At 37.4% G+C, this 18,584-nt stretch overlaps 4 protein-coding genes across 4 annotated transcripts; 3 read left to right on the top strand and 1 right to left on the bottom strand.

Moving 5' to 3' along the window:
• Nucleotides 1-1,833: 1,833 nt before the first annotated feature.
• On the top strand, nt 1,834-2,849 carry LOC110620588 (germin-like protein subfamily 1 member 13). The gene is made up of 2 exons (XM_021764387.2): nt 1,834-2,013; nt 2,153-2,849. The coding sequence occupies exons 1-2, from the start codon at nt 1,893-1,895 to the stop codon at nt 2,695-2,697; spliced, it is 666 nt and encodes a 221-aa protein (XP_021620079.1). The 5' UTR covers nt 1,834-1,892; the 3' UTR covers nt 2,698-2,849.
• A 2,447-nt stretch (nt 2,850-5,296) lies between these two features.
• On the bottom strand, nt 5,297-6,485 carry LOC110621587 (germin-like protein subfamily 1 member 7). The gene is made up of 2 exons (XM_021765857.2): nt 6,467-6,485; nt 5,297-5,937 (listed from the first exon to the last, which is right to left on the bottom strand). Exons 1-2 carry the CDS (start codon nt 6,483-6,485, stop codon nt 5,375-5,377), a joined length of 582 nt encoding a protein of 193 aa, XP_021621549.1. The 3' UTR covers nt 5,297-5,374.
• A 124-nt stretch (nt 6,486-6,609) lies between these two features.
• LOC122724400 (germin-like protein subfamily 1 member 7) lies at nt 6,610-7,574 on the top strand. The gene is made up of 2 exons (XM_043959282.1): nt 6,610-6,807; nt 6,908-7,574. The coding sequence occupies exons 1-2, from the start codon at nt 6,678-6,680 to the stop codon at nt 7,453-7,455; spliced, it is 678 nt and encodes a 225-aa protein (XP_043815217.1). The 5' UTR covers nt 6,610-6,677; the 3' UTR covers nt 7,456-7,574.
• Nucleotides 7,575-17,629: 10,055 nt separating this feature from the next.
• On the top strand, nt 17,630-18,166 carry LOC110621586 (FRIGIDA-like protein 4a). Its single transcript, XM_021765855.1, has one exon. The coding sequence runs from the start codon at nt 17,630-17,632 to the stop codon at nt 18,164-18,166; it is 537 nt and encodes a 178-aa protein (XP_021621547.1).
• Nucleotides 18,167-18,584: the final 418 nt, after the last annotated feature.

Here is an 18,584-nt window from a genome sequence, read left to right as displayed (position 1 = left end):
ATTTTAAAATATTCTAATATAAACTATTTTTTACTCAATTTAAAATAATTAATTTAAATTATTTAATAGTTTCGTTTTAACTATTATATACATTAATTTTTTATATTTCGTTGATGTGGGACTGAAAAACAGCTGAATCTCACACTCGTCCCTTCTAAATTTCTAAATTTGCGACATTCTCGTCGCAATTGAATCGAATACAATTAGTAGAACGTCGCAACTGAATCAGATATAATTGGTTAGAATCAAATTCTCGGTTATTGTGGTTCGCAAATAATTCGGGTGGCTCCAACTCATTTCATACGAATAGTCATTTTCTTGCAGACCCACTAGCTCTATATAATTTCTGTGATCCAGTAAAACAATCCGGTCCAAATTGACTCAAATAACTTTTAAACTCACTTTTCACTTAGTTCAAAATGATTAATCCAAATTATTTAATAATTTCATGCTGATTATTATATTTAATTTGATTTTCTATAATTTTATCGATGTCCCACATCAAGCCGCTGATGTTCACACTTTTTCATATTAAATTTGTGACGTCTCTGTTGCAACTGAATCAGATACAATTGTTAAACCAAGACTAACCCTCGAGTATTGTGGTTTGCTAGTATTTCGAACGGCTCCACCTCATCTCCCATAAGTAGTCATTTCCTCGCAGGTCCACTATTTTTGTACAATTTATCTGACCCAGGTGGCTTTGATACCGATTGAAACAGTTTGGTCTAAACTGACCCAAATAACTTTTGAACCCACTTTTCACTTGGTCCAAAATGGTTAACACAAATTATTTAACAGTTTCGTGCTAACTATTATATTCAATTCAATTTTCCATAATTTTACCGATTTTCCACATTAAGCAGCTAATTTTCACATTCAGAATGATTCTGATACCCATTGAAACCATCGAGTCTAAACTGATCCAAATAATTTTTAAACACACTTTCCATCTTACCCATATTTTCGTCGATATGAAACTGAAAAACAATTTAATCTTACAAATATTATTTAAAATTCATACTATTAAATTTTAAAAAATTTTATAGAATTTAAATTATTTAGACATGCATTTTATTAATAGAGAAAAAATTTATGTCATTTCATTTTATTTTTAGAAAGCACTTTTATCTATTTTTTAATTTTATAAAAAAAATAAAAAGATTTAAACTCGAAATTGGCCGAGCTTTGTTGTACTAAAGAGGAAGAGAAGCAACTCAAATTTCTCTAAATCAAGGATTTCATGCACATAGTATCAAATTAAGCATGATTGTTATTGAATAATTTATTATTTCCTTTGTATATATATTAATTTGGAGAGTTTTAAAGAGAAAATGTGCTATCAACATTTCAATATATTGCATCAGTTTTTTGAAAATAGTGTGTATATATATAATGTCAAATTTCAAGTCTAGTAATGTGGGTAATTTTATGATTTTATTTTTATATATGAAAATTAATTAGCACTCAGAAAAAAAGAAAAAATGAGCAAAAAATAGCAGTTCAAATGCCTACATCCTCTCTCTCCCTTGAAACAATAACAGAAGGGTTGAAAAATTAATATTAAAAAACTCTAGGAACTGAAAATGAAAAACCTCATCAAAGCACACCGAAGCTTGAAACTGCGAGCTAGAGTTGAACCAGTCCAAGTTGATATCCAAGATTAAATCAAAAGGAGGGATGATTAAATGTATAAGCTAGCTATGCTTGTAGAAGAATTCGTGGTTTGGTGAAATAAACTACTTGGCAACCATGCATCAGCTATATTGTGTAGAGATCACACAGAGAATAGTTGAGAGACTCTCATCTATAAATACCCATCTATTCTTCCAAGATTTTCACACCATCCTTTCAAGTTTCAACAGCTAAAGGCTCGAGAAACTAGTCATAAAATGAAGAGCTTTCACTTCCTTGTGTTACTGGCTTTTGCTTTGGCTCTCTCCTTTGCCTCTGCCTTTGACCCTAGCCCTCTCCAGGACTTCTGTGTTGCAATCCCCGAACCCAAGAATGCTGGTATTTACAAGCTTGCTTTCAGTTTTTTCAGCTTTCTTTCACGTTTTCCTCTAAACAAGTCTTTTTTTTTTTCTTATTTTGTTATATGCAAGGATGGTCATCAATGGATAATGATAATAACATTTGTGTTTTGATGCAGTGTTTGTTAACGGGAAGTTCTGCAAGAACCCAAATCTTACCGTTGCTGATGATTTCTTTGCTTGGGGACTCAATATTCCAGGAGATACAGATCAAAATCGAGTTAGATCAAATGTCACTCTTTTGAATGTTGATAGAATACCAGGACTTAATACTCTTGGAATTTCTCTTGCTCGGTTAGACTTTGCAGCCAATGGTGGCCTAAATCCTCCCCACATTCACCCTCGTGGCACAGAGATCCTTGTAGTTGTTGAAGGCACCCTTTATGTTGGCTTTGTCACATCCAACCCTAATCGCTTAATCGCCAAAGTCTTATACCCAGGAGATGTATTTGTATTTCCAATTGGTCTCATTCACTTCCAGTTTAATATTGCAAAGACGAATGCAGTTGCCTTTGCTGGTCTAAGCAGCCAAAACCCAGGTGTTATCACCATTGCGGATGCTATTTTTGGACCTGATCCACCAATTAATCCTGATGTTCTTGCTAAGGCCTTCCAATTGGACAAGAATGACGTTGAAAAACTTCAGAAACTATTTGAAGATTAATTTGTAAAACAGCTAAAAGAAGTATAGTTCAGTGCTGCTCATTGTTTAAGAATGAAGTTTAGTTAGTTATTTCCTACAATGTCGTCAATAATTGAGCTAGCATATCATAATTAAATTCCGAGAAATATTTTCGACATCAATAAAGAAAGATTTTTCAGTGTTGATTCATTTTGGATACAGTATATTACAGTTCTATTCATTTATTTTATAAGGTAACTAGTCCTTTATTCTGCCATTGTGGGATAGTAAAATTTTTTATATTATTATTGTTTGATGTTATTTTATAAAATAATATTTTTTTTTATAAAGAGAAACAAAATAATTTTTTTTAAAATTTTAAACTTAAAATAGTAATAAAATATAAATTCATACATTACCAAACTTAATTACAACAAAGAAAATTAAAAATTTTAATACTTATTATCATATATTATTAATATATCATAAGAAATTCTATTCAAAAAATTGGAGGACAATTATCTAATTTATCATAATTTCCTTCAAATATATCAATTTTTTAAGTGGTAAAATCTAATATATCAATCATGTTAGACGTTCATTAATTTTGTTGATCTCTTTAAAATGTCTAGATGATTTATTGTCCAACCTCAATTTAGCTAAGAGGGATAATTGATTGACAGGTTAGTTAGTGTAAGCGTACATCTCATACTAGATATTAAAAAATAATAATAAAAAATATTTTAAAATATGAATCATTTGAAAATGAAGGAAAAATAGCCGTCTGAAAAAATATATGAAATAAAGATTGCGTTAATGAATTTTATATAAAATGGATAATAAATGTTATATTTTGTATAGAAGATGGAGAGATTAAAATTATTATAATTATTAATATAATAAAATTGTTGTAATCTAAGTTTAATAACTTAGTTATTTAATATTTATAACAATTGATTTAGAATACTAGCTTCATAATTTTATTTTTTATTATATTTTAATTATTTATATTTATTAATTTTTTTATAGTTATTTAAATTAATAAAATTTTAATTTAATAACATTTTATATCATTAATTCTATTAATTTATTAATTATTTTATATTTTTATCATAACTAATATTTTTATCATAACTAATATTTTTTATAATAATTTTAATCAATTATATATATTTATTTATATAATTATTCACATCATATAAAACATTTGTAATTAAATTATATTAGTTATAATTTTATAAAATTATCAAATAAATAAATAATAATACTGTAAATAGTAAAAAATTTTTATATGATTTTTTATTATAGAACTATTGCTACATGGTAAAAGTAATTTTTTTATTGTTCAAATATCTTTTTATATGATACTTGCTTAATTTTTATAAATCTATATATTATTAAAATTTAAAAATATAATAAATTTTTTTAATAATAAAAATACAATAAATTTTTTATTGTAATAATAAAAATATAATATATTAAAAAATAGTAAGTAAAACATCAAGGTTATATAATAGTGATAATAAATATAATAAAAAAATTATATTTATTATATTAAAACATTATAGAAAATCAAAAGGTTATACAGTGATAAAAAAAATAATAAATTGTATTTATTACATATACATTAATTATCATTTTATGTAAAAATAAAATAAAAAATATATAAAAAAATTATAAATATATTTGCATCACATATCATAAATATATAAAATTAATTGTCACTTATGTCAATTTTATCCACTTATTTTAGAGTCCAATTATTTATATATATATATAAAATTAATTGTCACTTATGTCAATTTTATCCACTTATTTTAGAGTCCAATTATATATATATAAATTTATTATTTATTAATAATAAAAATATAATTAAAAAAATATATTACAAATTTAATTATATTATTTTTCACCTTTTATAATTAGGAATATAAATATATATTAATATATTATATTAAAAAAATTAAAAAGTCACATATTAATAATAATAAAAAAAATTTTAAAAATTATATACAAATTGTAATAATTAAAATAATAAATTAAAATTATTATGAGTATATTAATTAATAACATTATTAAAAATGAATATATAATTTAAAAATAAAAATAAAATATATTAAATGTGTTATTTAACACAAATACATAAGTTTAGATGTGTTACTTACTTAGACCCAACTTTATATATATATTGACTGAATGCGAAAATGCAATCAAAAGACAACCTATGATTGAGAAAATAATTTGCTTTTAAGGATCAAATTTAAAACATTCTCATTTTAATATATTGGTATTCCAGTGAATATATATATATATATTAGAATTATTAGATCTTTTATTAATTTAATAAAAAACAATTTTCATTAATGAGTTATCTTAAATGGATTTATAAAACTTCAAAGATTTAGATATATAGTTTTATGCAAAGTTTTCTTTATAATATCAAATTTGAGATAATCAAAAGAAATAGTTTATATTTAAAATTTTGGACCGATAAAAAATTTTTTGATTAAAAATATGATAAATTTTGTCAATTTGAAAGAATTGTAGTCTTAATTTTTCTAAAAACTTAAGGCACATAACGAAAATTAGAATAATTCTTTATTTAATTAAATACTTGCTCATGGCAATACAGAGCATGTAATGTAAACAGATCATTATAATTGGAAAGTTTTAAGCATGCATGGTTGATTTATGCATGCTTCTCTAATCAATTGCTATCTCAGAACAACTTCTGAAGATAGTTGACAACATTCTTATCCAATTGAAAGGCTTTAACTAGAACATCAGAATTTATGGATGGGTTAGAACCAAACACTGCATTTGCTATAGTGATAACTCCAGGATTTTGGCTGCTTAGACCAGCAAAGGCGACTGCATTCGTCTTTCCAACATTGAACTGGAAGTGAATGAGACCGATCGGAAACACAAAGACATCTCCTGGATACAACACTTTAGTAATAAGGCGATTAGGATTGGATGTTACGAAGCCAACATAAAGGGTGCCTTCAACGACTACTAGGATTTCTGTAGCGCGAGGGTGAATGTGAGGAGGATTTAAGCCGCCATTGGGTGCAAAGTCTAACCGAGCGAGAGAAATACCAAGAGTATTAAGTCCTGGTATTCTATCAACGTTCAAGAGGGTGACATTTGATCCAACTCGATTTTCAGTATTTCCAGGAATATTGAGTCCAGAGAAAGAGAAATCATCAGCTACAGTGAGGTTTGGGTTCTTGCAGAACTTCCCGTTGACAAACACTGCATTAAAGAATGTTTTTTTGTTTTCTTGTTTTTTTATATTCCAATGGTTTTTTTATATTCCAATCGTCAATGGTTTTCTTGTTTTTTTATATTCCAAACGAATCACTCCTCTAGAAGTGTACATCTATACATGGAATTAAGTAACCTTTCACAGTTTGAATATGTTGGACTGGTTCAAAACTTGGCCACAGTTTAAAACTTGTGAATTGAGATACACTACTAGATGAACCTTGTAGAAGAAGTTAATTATTTGAACAAGTTAGATAATTCAAGCAAATTAATTGAGTTAGATCTTAAGGCATCATAGAACTAAAGCTGATCATACTACAATTAGTATTACAACTATCCTATCAAAAGATCATCTTAATTCAAAAGTTTTAAAATTATGACCTACTACGTTGAACCAGTCCAACATATTTGAAAAAAAGAATTTAATTAGGACAAATGGAAAGAAAGGAAACATGACCATTTCCATCTGGGAAATGTAGTAATGTAATTATGCTGTGAGGCAGAAAATGAAAAGAGTTACTTAATTCCATATAAAGATGTATACTTGTAGAAGAATGATTCATTGTTGGAACATTAAGAAACAAGAAAACAATGAACGACTACTTCATCAGCTGATTCTGTGTAAGGGATGACAATTGAATAATTCAGAGACTTTCACCTATAAATACTCATCCTTACATGCAAGGCTTCTCACACTTTGCAACTCATATCACATAAGCTAATTAAAGATAGTCTTCCCAACTTAAGAAAAAAAAATGGAAGGAAGTCGATTCCTTGCAGCTTCGGCAGCATTAGTCTTGGCTTTGGCTTTCTCAATGGCCTCAGCCTATGATCCTAGCCCTCTCCAAGACTTCTGCGTGGCAATGAATGATCCCAAGAATGCTGGTATTTATAACCTTTTGTTTTTGTTTTTTTCTTATTTAATTTTTTTGAAATCCTTTCCTGCTTTGATAGATGCTTGATATTGATAGATTCTTTAATGCAGTGTTTGTCAATGGGAAGTTCTGCAAGAACCCAAATCTCACTGTAGCGGATGATTTCTCCTTCTCTGGACTCAATATTCCTGGAAATACTGAAAATAGAGTTAGATCAAATGTCACCCTCTTGAATGTTGATAGAATACCAGGACTTAATACTCTTGGTATTTCTCTCGCTCGGTTAGACTTTGCACCCAATGGCGGCTTAAATCCTCCTCACATTCATCCTCGAGCGACAGAAATCCTAGTAGTCATCGAAGGCACGCTTTATGTTGGCTTTGTGACATCCAATCCTAATCGCCTTATCACTAAAGTCTTGTATCCAGGAGATGTCTTTGTGTTTCCAATCGGTCTCATACATTTCCAGTTCAATGTTGGAAAGACAAATGCAGTCGCCTTTGCTGGTCTAAGCAGCCAAAATCCTGGAGTTATCACTATAGCAAATGCAGTGTTTGGTTCTAACCCATCCATAAATCCTGATGTTCTCGTTAAAGCCTTTCAATTGGATAAGAATGTTGTCAACTATCTTCAGAAGTTGTTCTGGGATAGCAATTGATTACAGAAGCATGCATAAATCAACCATGCATGCATATAACTTTCCAATTATAATGATCTGTTTACGTTCTCTGTATTGCCGTGAGCAAATATTCATTAAATAAAGAGATGGTTATATTTTTGGATGATGTTATATCAGCTAATCTGATTTCTTTCTTATATAAAATAATATTTAAATTTTTTCTAAATATAATTTTTTCGCTAATTATATAATCACGTCAAATTCGCATATATATTAATAATCACGTCAAATTCACATATATAGAATATTAAGGCGATTCAGATCTAAATATTCAGAATTCATTTGTATCATTGAAATTTATTTTTATAAAAATAGATTTTAAATGATTTTTTTTAAATCATTAATTACTTTTAAAATACAAAAAAAATTTCTCATACCAAATTAACAAGATAATTAATAAAAAAGAAATATTGAATTGATTTTTTTTTTTTTTACAAAATTCTTACTTCCAAATAGGATCTAATGATTATCGATTTCATTCTCATATGAGTTTAAATTCTCCGAAAAACCTTTTCTATAAATTATTATTTATGAAATCATTTAATTTACCAAAATGCAAACTTCACATCTCTCCCCATCCAGAGAAGCAGCACCGTTAAGCTTGGCAGAGACCTTGGTCTGGTGTTCAAGGGAGGAGATGGCCAACATTTTATACAATACATTGCTGATCACATTTCAAATGACCTCTCCCTTTGTAACGGCAAATGATAAGCTGCCTCTAGCCCTATTGACACATTGACACGGGGCAACTAGTCTTGAATTTTACGGCAAACTTGGACCGGGGCTAATTTTTATATTTTAATTATTATTTTTGAATATTTTGGGTATTTTTATATTTTTGCATATTAGGATTTTATTTCTATTGTAAATAGCCTCCCTTGGCTATTAGGATTTTAGACTCCTATTAGGATTAGGATTATTTTTGCATATTAGGATTTTATTTCTATTGTAAATAGCCTCCCTTGGCTATTAGGATTTTAGACTCCTATTAGGATTAGGATTATTTTTGCATATTATGATTTTATTTCTATTGTAGATAGCTTCCCTTGGCTATTAGGATTTTAGATTCCTATTAGGATTAGGATTATTTTTGCATATTAGGATTTTATTTCTATTATAAATAGCCTCCCTTGGCTATTAGAAACTCACTTTTCAATCTTTGAGGAATTTCAATAAGACTTTTAGTCTTTCATCTTATATTTTCTCTTATTTCGTCTTAGCCAAACGATATTGGTTGAAACTCCTGACGGAGTCTAAATAGTCCTGTATCAGATTGGTATCAGAGCGAAGTTCGACCATGGCAGATAACCAAGAGGCGCAACTTGCTGCGATTGAGGCATCCTTGGCAGAATTGAGGGAGATGATAGAACAGCTGACCCTGCAGCAGGGAATCCACCAACCCGCCGCCGCTGCACATCCCCATGTGGCCGCCAATCCTGTGGCCGCCAATCCTGTGGTCGTCAATCCTATGACTGCAAATCCCCAACAGAACTATCAGGAAGGTTACAGGATCAAGGTAAACTTTCAAAACTTTTCTGGTTCATTAGATGTTGAATCTGTTCTTGATTGGCTGGCAGAGGTTGAACGCTTCTTTGAAATTATGAACGTGGAAGAGGAACGCAAGGTTCCAATTGTGGCCTATAAGTTGAAAGGGTTGCAGCAGCCTGGTGGAATTCGATTCAAAATGAAAGCTATCGGAAGAGGCTGGAGTCCATACGAAACTGGGTGCTGATGAAGCAGATGTTTGAACAACGGTTCTTGCCTAGCGATCACGCTCAGGTTTTATATAACCGGTATCATGACTGTGTACAAGAGAACCGAAGGGTGGATGAGTATACCGAGGAATTTCTAAGGCTGCAGGCGAGATGTGAAAACTGTGAGAACGAGGCCCAACAGGTTGCTCATTATCAGAGGGGGCTGAATCACGAAATTCATTGTATGATGGGAGTAGCTGCGATTTTCACCTTGGCAGACGCTATTGAGATGGCAAAAAGGGCAGAAGAGCGTGTTGATTGGCAGCCACGACAGCAGCAGTACAACCGAAATTTCAATTACAAAAACTCTAGTTCAATAGGGACGCAGCAATATAGAGGCAACTACAGCAGGTAGCCTTCTAAGGTTGTAAATTCTGGCAACCCTCCGAATACCATGAAAGAAAGGAGAGACAGTAAGGGCAAGGCAGTCACCACTACAACAGACAAAGGAGGCAGGACCAATCCTTACCAGAAGCCAACGGGAGACATCTGTTACCGGTGCAGGCAATCTGGTCATCGATCAAATAATTGTCCAGAACGTAGAGGAGTTAATGCTGACCGCCGGCAGGTTAATATAGTTGAGCAGGTGGCTGAAACTGACGAGGAAGTGGATGACGATGACGGATCTATTGCTGGTTCTGAAGATGGAGAGGTCACCTATGTGGTGAAAAAGATCTTATGCTCAACAAAACAGGAGGACGAGATACAAAGGAGGAAGATTTTCCAGGCAAAGTGTCGAGTAGGAGAGGCAAAGTGTTGAGCATGGAGCAGGCGGCTGATACCCTCGTACGCCCAAATCTGTATGTCAGAGACGCGTGTCCCAATCATGGAGAGACCTTTACACGTCACCAGCAAGCATAGCGAAATGGATAAAAGGGGAACCCCCTCCCCAGAAAGTTTAAGTTTATTTTTCAATACCAAAACCCTTGTAAAACCCTATTCTATTGGATCTCAGATCATCAATTGGCGCCGTCTGTGGGAAACGAAGGAGATCTTTTCATCACCAGAGTTTTCACTTTCAAAACCCACTGAGATCCACGATGGCAAACCACCGAGAAAGTAACCTTAACACTCCAAATGACCTGAGCTCTGCCCAAGATGGGCAGCAGTTCTCCTTTTCTAGCCCTACAACGTTGAATAACCAAACGCCTATTCCTCTTAATCCCTCGCCAAGCTTGGCAGGGAATACTCCCACCGTGACTCTGTCTAACCAGGACATTCAAACCATGGCTCTCCAGCTCCAGACCACTGCTCACTGGTTGGGGCAGATAATGCAATAGAGGGGCCTTAGCACCCCAGTAAATGCACTCCCAGTGGTGGAGGAACCCAGAACCAATGAACCCCGACCTACCTTTGACCGCCCCCAAACTAACAGCCGCGATACCGGGGAAGAGGAAGAACCGGAGGCCCGAATCCATGGGAGGAGGGCAAGAGAGATGATAGAAAATGAAGGGGCGGACAACTATTCTGCCGAAACAACGGGAACTGCAACAGAAGAAGAGGAATGCAGCTTGGAGGGAAGATCCGGCTCAGCAGACGAGAAAATGGACCAAAAGTTGAAAAGGTTGAAGGAGCAGCTCTTAGCCGAGCTAGGTAAGAAAGACCAGAGCCAAACCTCTTTGCCCACTTCTTCCCCTTTCTCAAAGATAGTGCAGCAGGAGACCGTTCCCAAGAAGTTTATGATGCCGCCAATGGCGGCCTATAATGGAGCTGGTAACCCGAGAGAGCATGTCATGAACTATAAGACCTTCATGGAGTTGCAAACCCTGTCAGATGCCTTAATGTGTAAGGTGTTCCCAACAACGCTCTCGGGACCAGCGCGGGCATGGTTCAACAGCCTGGAGGCCGGAAGCATTAAAAGTTTTGGAGATCTTGCCACCCGCTTCATCAGCCGGTTCATAGCCGGGGTGCCAGCAGATAGGAAGACGAGCTATCTAGAAACAGTGAAACAGAAAGAAGGTGAATCACTCAGAGAGTATGTCGCTCGCTTCAATACGGAGGCCCTGCAGATTCCCGAACTGGATGAAGGAAGGGCGGTGGAGGCCATGCAAAAGGGAACAACCTCTGCCGAGTTCTTTGGTTCTTTGAGCAGGAAACCTCCGACCTCACTAGCTGAGTTGATGAAGAGGGTGGAGAAGTATATAAGGCAAGATGACGCCTTAGTGACGAGTAGATTTGCTAAAGGGATGGCAGGAAAAGAGAAAGCCCCGGAGGAGAGGAGACCGGAGAGACACGAGAAGAAACATGGAAAGAGGCCTGAGCCGTACAAACAGGCCTGGGAGAGAAGGGATCAAAGGCCTCCTCCTCCTTCTCGGGCTCTTGAACCAAGAGTGCTCCCTCCTTGGGTTCCCGAGAAACCAACCCCCCTCAACGCTTCCAGAGCCGAAGTGCTCATGGCAGTCCAGGATAAGGAGTTCCTCCAGTGGCCCAAACCCATGAAGTCGGAAGCAGATCAAAGAAATCCTAACAAGTATTGTCAGTACCACCGGAGCCATGGGCACGATACGAATAACTGTTTTCAGTTAATCGCGGAGATTGAGAGGCTGATAAAAAGGGGGCACCTCAAAAATTTTGTGAAGAAACCAGAGGGACAGAGGCCTCAGCCTGGTCCGACAACTCAGACGCCTAGGAGAATAGGAGCTGGACCAGTGAATGATGGGTCCAGTGGGACCATCCACATGATTGTTGGAGGAACGGGAGGACGGATGAGCCGTCGAGGAAAGAAGAGAAACCGGGAAGGAGAGACCAGCAATAGTGAAGTCATGCAAATCGTCGAACACTCTCCCATGACTATCGCTTTCTCTTCGGAAGATGCACAAGGCATTCAGATGCCCCATGATGATGCGCTCGTCATTGAGGCTGTCATTAACAATTTTCGAGTAAAGAAGGTTCTGGTAGATGATGGGAGTAAGGTCAACTTGCTGCCATATCGGGTTTTCCAGCAGATGAGAATCCCAGAAGAACAGCTGGTTCGGGACCAGTCACCAATCAAGGGGATCGGAGGAGCACCAGTACTTATAGAAGGAAAGGTGAAGCTAGCTCTTACCCTGGGAGAAGCACCCAGAGTTCGCACCCATCATGAGGTGTTTTTGGTGGTCAAACTCCCACTGAGTTACAATGCGATCTTGGGGAGACCGGCGTTGTTCGATTTTGAAGCTGTCACTAGCATCAGGTATTTGGCACTAAAGTTCCCAACGGAAGAAGGAGTGGGAATGGTCCGGGGCAGCCAGGAGGAAGCAAGGGCGGTATACTTGGCCACAGTAACAGAGCCGAGCTCAACTGGAGAAGCACTCGACTCGGAAGTTCTGGAGGTCAGAGATGAAACAAAAGAAGCCCGGACAGAGCCAGTTGGAGAGTTGGAAACCTTCCCCTTATCAGAAGCAGATGCAAACAAGGTCTTCAGTCTTAATGCCAGCCTCACCAAAGAACAAAAAGGTGAAGTCATGACCCTGATCCAAAGTCACGCGCCGACCTTCGCATGGAAGCCTTCAGACATGCCGGGAATTGACCCCAAAGTGATGACACACCGATTGAATGTCCTCCCCGAGGCCAGACCAGTAAAGCAAAAGAAGAGAGTAGTGGGAAGAGAGAAGCAGCAGGCCACCCGGGAAGAAGTGCAGAAGCTAGAAGAGGCAGGCTTTATTAGGGAAGTCATGTACCCCAGTGGTTGGCAAATCCTGTGTTAGTCAAAAAAGCCAATGGCAAATACAGGATGTGTATAGATTTTACCGACCTAAATAAGGTCTGCCCTAAAGATTGTTACCCCCTCCCCGATATTAATAAAATGGTCGACTCAACGGCCGGTTTTGATTATATGTCTTCTTTGGATGCTATGTCGGGTTATCATCAAATCCCAATGGAAAGGTCGGATGAGGAAAAGACCTCATTCATAACTGAAGATGGAACTTACTGTTATAGGGCTATGCCCTTTGGATTGAGAAATGCCGGGGCAACTTATCAGAGGTTGATGAATAAAATCTTCAAAAACCAGATCGGTAGAAATCTGGAAGTGTATGTGGACGATATGGTGGTCAAAAGTTCAACTTTCCAACAACACATAGCAGATTTGAGGGAGATATTTGGGGTGTTAGATCAATACAGAATGAAGTTGAACCCAGCAAAATGTGCCTTCTTCATTAGGGGAGGAAAATTTTTGGGGTACATGGTGAGTGGTAAAGGCATTGAGCCCAATCCGGAAAAAGTAGAAGCCATATTGAATATGCCAGAACCGACCTGTGTAAGAGATGTTCAGAGACTAACCGGGAGAGTAGTAGCGCTTAACCGATTCATGTCGAGGTCGGCAGAAAAGTGCTTGCCATTCTTCAAAAAGTTGAGGAAAGTACCGAATTTCGAATGGACAGAAGATTGCCAAAAGGCCTTCATAGAGCTTAAGAAGTATCTTAGCTCGCCTCATGTGCTCAGCAGTCCCATAAAAGGAGAAGAACTTCTGATATATCTGGCAGCCTCAGAACAAGCAGTCAGCGCAGTGCTAGCAAGGGTGGAAGAAGAGGAACAGAAACCTGTTTTCTACGTTAGCAAGGTACTCAAAGACACGGAGGTCAGATATTCGAACATTGAAAAATTGGCTTACGCCTTATTGCTAGTAGTCCGGAAGTTCAGAGTTTATCTAGAAGGCCACCAAGGAGTCATGATGACAGACCAACCCTTAAAGAAGATTCTACATAGGCCGGAAACTTCAGGGCGGATGTTGGCATGGTCTGTAGAAATTAGCCCTTACTGTCTAGAGTACCGACCTCGAACAGCCATAAAATCCCAAGCTCTGGCTGACTTCATAGCGGAGTGCGCATTCAACGAGGAGAAAGGAGGATCATCCTCAGAGATATCAAGAAAGGGGGAAGAGAGAGAGCCCCCCCAAGAATTTAGCTGGAAGCTGTATGTAGACGGAGCATCAGGTGCTGAGGGTAGTCACTTCGACACTAAAGTTAGTACCTTGAAAAATAGACAGAATAGGTGACTTCAGAGTTTTAGTAGTATTAGAGATAGCATATTTTTGTCTCTATGATCGTTCCCCTTTTATACTATAAGAAAATAAAGATAAATATAATATTTCCTGAAAACCTGGTAATGATATGGCCGATTACTTGATAAGGGACATCGCTAGCTAATAAGTTGATAATTCTGCGATCTTAGGTGAAATGGAAATGTGCCTGATAACAGTAATTATGTGCCAAGACTCGACCTATCAGGAGAGGGTGAGTCATGATGGCAATCCAAATCTCCCTTTACTCAGACAAGACCGTATTTCCACTTGTCAGATCATTATCACATAATCCTGTCTTGTGGTGACAGCTCATAACTTATTTTGGATGGATGTCATGTAACATCAGAGGTCCCTCCACTAGTCTTTATTTCTTCATATTCGAAGGGGACATCTTTTATAGAGATTCGAGACACGTGGCCTCTCAAGATTGGCTATTTGATACTCACGTCATTTCGCCTATTGATCCTTTTAATTGTTGCTGCAATGTTTATAGTGTCGCATTTAATACCTGCAGTTGAAACCACCTTTATAAAGGTCCATCGTCTTCTCTAAGCATCATTTTTGTATTTTTCTGCAACCCCCTTTTCAGAGAAATTCACTATACGGCTTCCTTTCTGTTAAAGACCTTACCTAATTTACGGTAACTTTATTGTCTTTTTAATATGAATAGGAATACTTCTTTCTCCCCTAGTGGGGCCTTTATTTCCAACTCCTCCTCTAATGGCCCATTCGAGTGCCAGACCCTATTGTTCCATTGAGGGAGACCTTCAAGAACGAGGATGGCTCCCTTAGTGATATCCCGTCCGTCTTCTCATATGGCGACTTGGATCGTTTGTATGACACCTATCACATTCCTCAGGATTCTTTCTGAATTTTTGCTCCTTCTCCCCGCGTTCATGTTAACGATTTGATTACTGCTGTCGACACTATCATGGTATTCTAGTAATAGTTAAAGGCGGTGTTAGTGTATTTGCCCTAAGCCATTATCTTGGACCTTTTGGTATGTCATTTTGGTTATTAATAAAAGAGGTTTTTACTATATTATTATTTGTTTGCATGTTACATAATAATGATTAACATCCCTGGTTACTTATTATTATGTTGATAATGATAAAATATAACTAGTATGATTATTGATTGATAATCATGAGATGATTATATATATGTTGATGACCATCGGGCTTCCTTTGCCCTAAGCGAGGCCGGGCCCAAGAGGAGAACAATAGCCCAAAGCCCACCAGGCCCTCTTAAGCAAGATCAATCCAGCCTCTCAAGCCCCGATCCGGAGACACGGAATAAATTGGATCCACTATGAGGCTGGGCCCACCATGAGCCCGGGTTCAATGAGAAGGGATGTCCGGCCCACATATCCAGCAGATTTACTTACACGCATACTGGGGGAAAGTAAATGGTCGTTACACATGGAGTAGGTGCCTGACACATCCATACGTACGAAGCTGGGTAACAGAGACAGCTAGCACTGTGGCAGAGAGACAGGTATACATCACAGGTAGAGAGGAAGGGGCTTCCTCTCAGATTCACTTCCTCTTTCTCCTTCCTAGGCTCCTTTTTTTATTTTCTCTCTGCAACTCTTGCCTAAATGTACTACTCTTATTCATGAAACCTGACTTGAACGTCGGAGGGTTTCCGCCGGGCATCCCCGGAGGACCCCTGACTGTTTTTTCTTATTTTGCAGGTCTTTTTATCAAATTAGAACATGAAGAGACCCATTCAACAGAACCATCAGGGAGCCCAACAAGGATGGACCTAGAAGAAAGCCAGATCTATCATGGAGGAGGAGGAGAAAAAGATTTATCAAATGGCGTCGTCAGTGGGAACGAAAGAGATTTTACTATCTCTAAAATTTCCAGATCCACCCATTGAGATCCACATAAGGTACGAAAGTTTGAGCGGATAACCCAGCTGAAAAGAAGGGTTCATTGTGCTAAAGAATATTTTGATGGTCTTTCAGATAATTTATTTTAATATTTATTAGATTTTATTACGGCTGATTTTTTTTCTTTGAAGTCTGGTGAATATTTTCTGTAAAAGGAAAAAAGGGTGAGCAATATATGTATTTGTTGAAATTCTGAGGTCTGCCGTATATATATATAAAAAAAAAAAAGAAAAAGAAAAGAAGAAGGCGAGAGAAAGAGAAGAGGAGTCCGTGAGAAAAAAGGAGGTCGGAGCCGTGTTTAGCAAGACAGAAAGGAACTCGGCAAATCCGACGACCACAGTGATAGATTGCTCGTTGAGGTCGGACCCGTGCGCGAGCTTAGATGTGATCGAGGTCAAAGCCATGTTTGAGGTCGGATTCGCATTTCAGGACAGATGGAAAGCATCGGCGGACTGCCACCACCGTCGTATGCCTGTGACCCGTACACGCCACGTGAAGCAGAGCAGGTCGACCTATTAAAGCTGTGTATTGGTCGACGGCTGCTAATGGAGAGGGTTCAGCGAAGAAGTATAAGTCGAGAATACTCCCGATAATCGTGTACGTGAGCGAAGTCCCTCTGTAGAACACATCCATGCCATGAGCTGAGGGTTGCCCGTTCACATTTCTAAGATCCGTGTACACCGGGTGAGACCCATGCAAATCAGCATTAAGATTAATGGCTGAGATATCAGTAGTATACAGAGTATATGGATCTCCAGGGTACAATTTGATTCCATGAGGCCGCGTGTTCTCTCCGAGACCGTGGAGTGAAGCATCTTTAGGCGATTTTGTGGATATCTCCAAATATTGGTCTTTGAAGACCATTTCTCCAAATGGGACTGATTCATCGGAGCTCGTATTGAAAAGGGTCTGCCCATTTGATTTTCTCTTCACAGCAAAACCAAATGGGTCCGCTTTGTAGCAAAAGATAAGATCAGAGCCTGAGAATTCCTGAACTGTTATAAAATTCTTTCTCGATCTCCCAATTGTTTGCTTCAGTGCCGGCGATTGCTCTCTAGGTAATAGATCGTATGGAACTTCCCATCTTTTCTTCTCTACATCAGTGATGTGAATCCTTAAACGATCCTGCGTTTCGTGCTTGACAAAGAGCTGCAAGGATGGGATATCGGGACCATAGCAAAAGTGGAAAGAGCTCGAGCTGCCAAAAACGTGCCGACCTAATGAGGAAGTCGCTGGTCTGGTCGAGCTCCAACAAGTGAGGCCGTCGTGACACTGAAGAAACCACAACCTTCAAGAATTAAAGCAGACACCACCAGATTCATCAATTGGCTAGGTCGGAAGAAGTAGTCGGTCTCGTATTTTTAGTTGAACGACCAAACAGCCCTCAAGATTCGAATGCATACATCTCCTCTTCCTCTTCTTCGACGTCCCCTCTAAGTACGTGACCAAATCAAACTCCGATTCCGCTGGGTTACTTCTGGTGCCCGTTTCCCACCAGCCATGGGGTCGATCCCCGATCCAGGCGAGTTAGCCGAGTTGACTTTCCCCAGCTTCGACGACTTCCAGCGTCAGACCTCACTTATGAGAAGCTGTACTCTTCTTTGGAAGGAGCCTTTTGACCTCATCACCTCTTTCGAGCAGAACCTCCAGAAGAAATCGGAAGCCCTCAAGCACAAACTCCAGATCCTAGGCCATGATATCAAGGCCACGCTCGCGTCTCTTAAGAAGCGTGAGGTTACTATTGATGGAAGCGTGGAGATCGTGCTCGAGTGCGTGGATGAACATAGAGAAGCCGCTCTCAAGTCCCTCGAGAACTCTGATCATCCTAATAACGAGGTGGATGACGGTGATGGGCTGTTACAGCTGTTGAGATCCTTTTGCTTGAAAATGCACTCAAGGGAGTTCTGGAAGTTTGCAATTACCAAGAAAAAGGAGCTTGATGTTTTGAGGGGCCAAATTCCGTTGGCTTTAGTGGAAAGTGTGTGTCCTGCTAGATTCGCCCTAAAAGCGATCACAAAGATTTTTTCCCGTAGATAGGAGGGGAGCGCGGACTACAGCAGGTCGACCAAATACCAAAATTATTAATTTTTTGAGATTGAGTTTGATGGGATTGAAATAAAGTGACGCGCCAACACAACTCACGCAAAAGTGGTCGACGTGGCTCTTAATTACTGGGAGGTAAGTACCCAAATTCTTTACAGATATTACAACAATGCTATCATAAATGATTTATTAAAATTAGCTTATGCACGATCCACAACTACTGCAAGCAATTAATTATTAATCACCACCAGACAAACCTCAAAATCAAGAGTCTTTTATGCTACTTTCATTTATTGTTTTACAGTTATTATTGATTACAGAATTATAGTGTAAATAATACTTACACTTTTCACAATATTTTACATGTCCAAGCATAATATTTTATAAATTGAAAACTGAAATATAAAGTTAA

Source organism: Manihot esculenta, chromosome 8 (assembly GCF_001659605.2).
Source record: "Manihot esculenta cultivar AM560-2 chromosome 8, M.esculenta_v8, whole genome shotgun sequence".
In the NCBI taxonomy this organism is placed as follows: domain Eukaryota; kingdom Viridiplantae; phylum Streptophyta; class Magnoliopsida; order Malpighiales; family Euphorbiaceae; genus Manihot; species Manihot esculenta.
The sequence above is the reverse complement of the archived record's forward strand: the minus strand, read 5'-3'. Positions and strand labels throughout refer to the sequence as shown.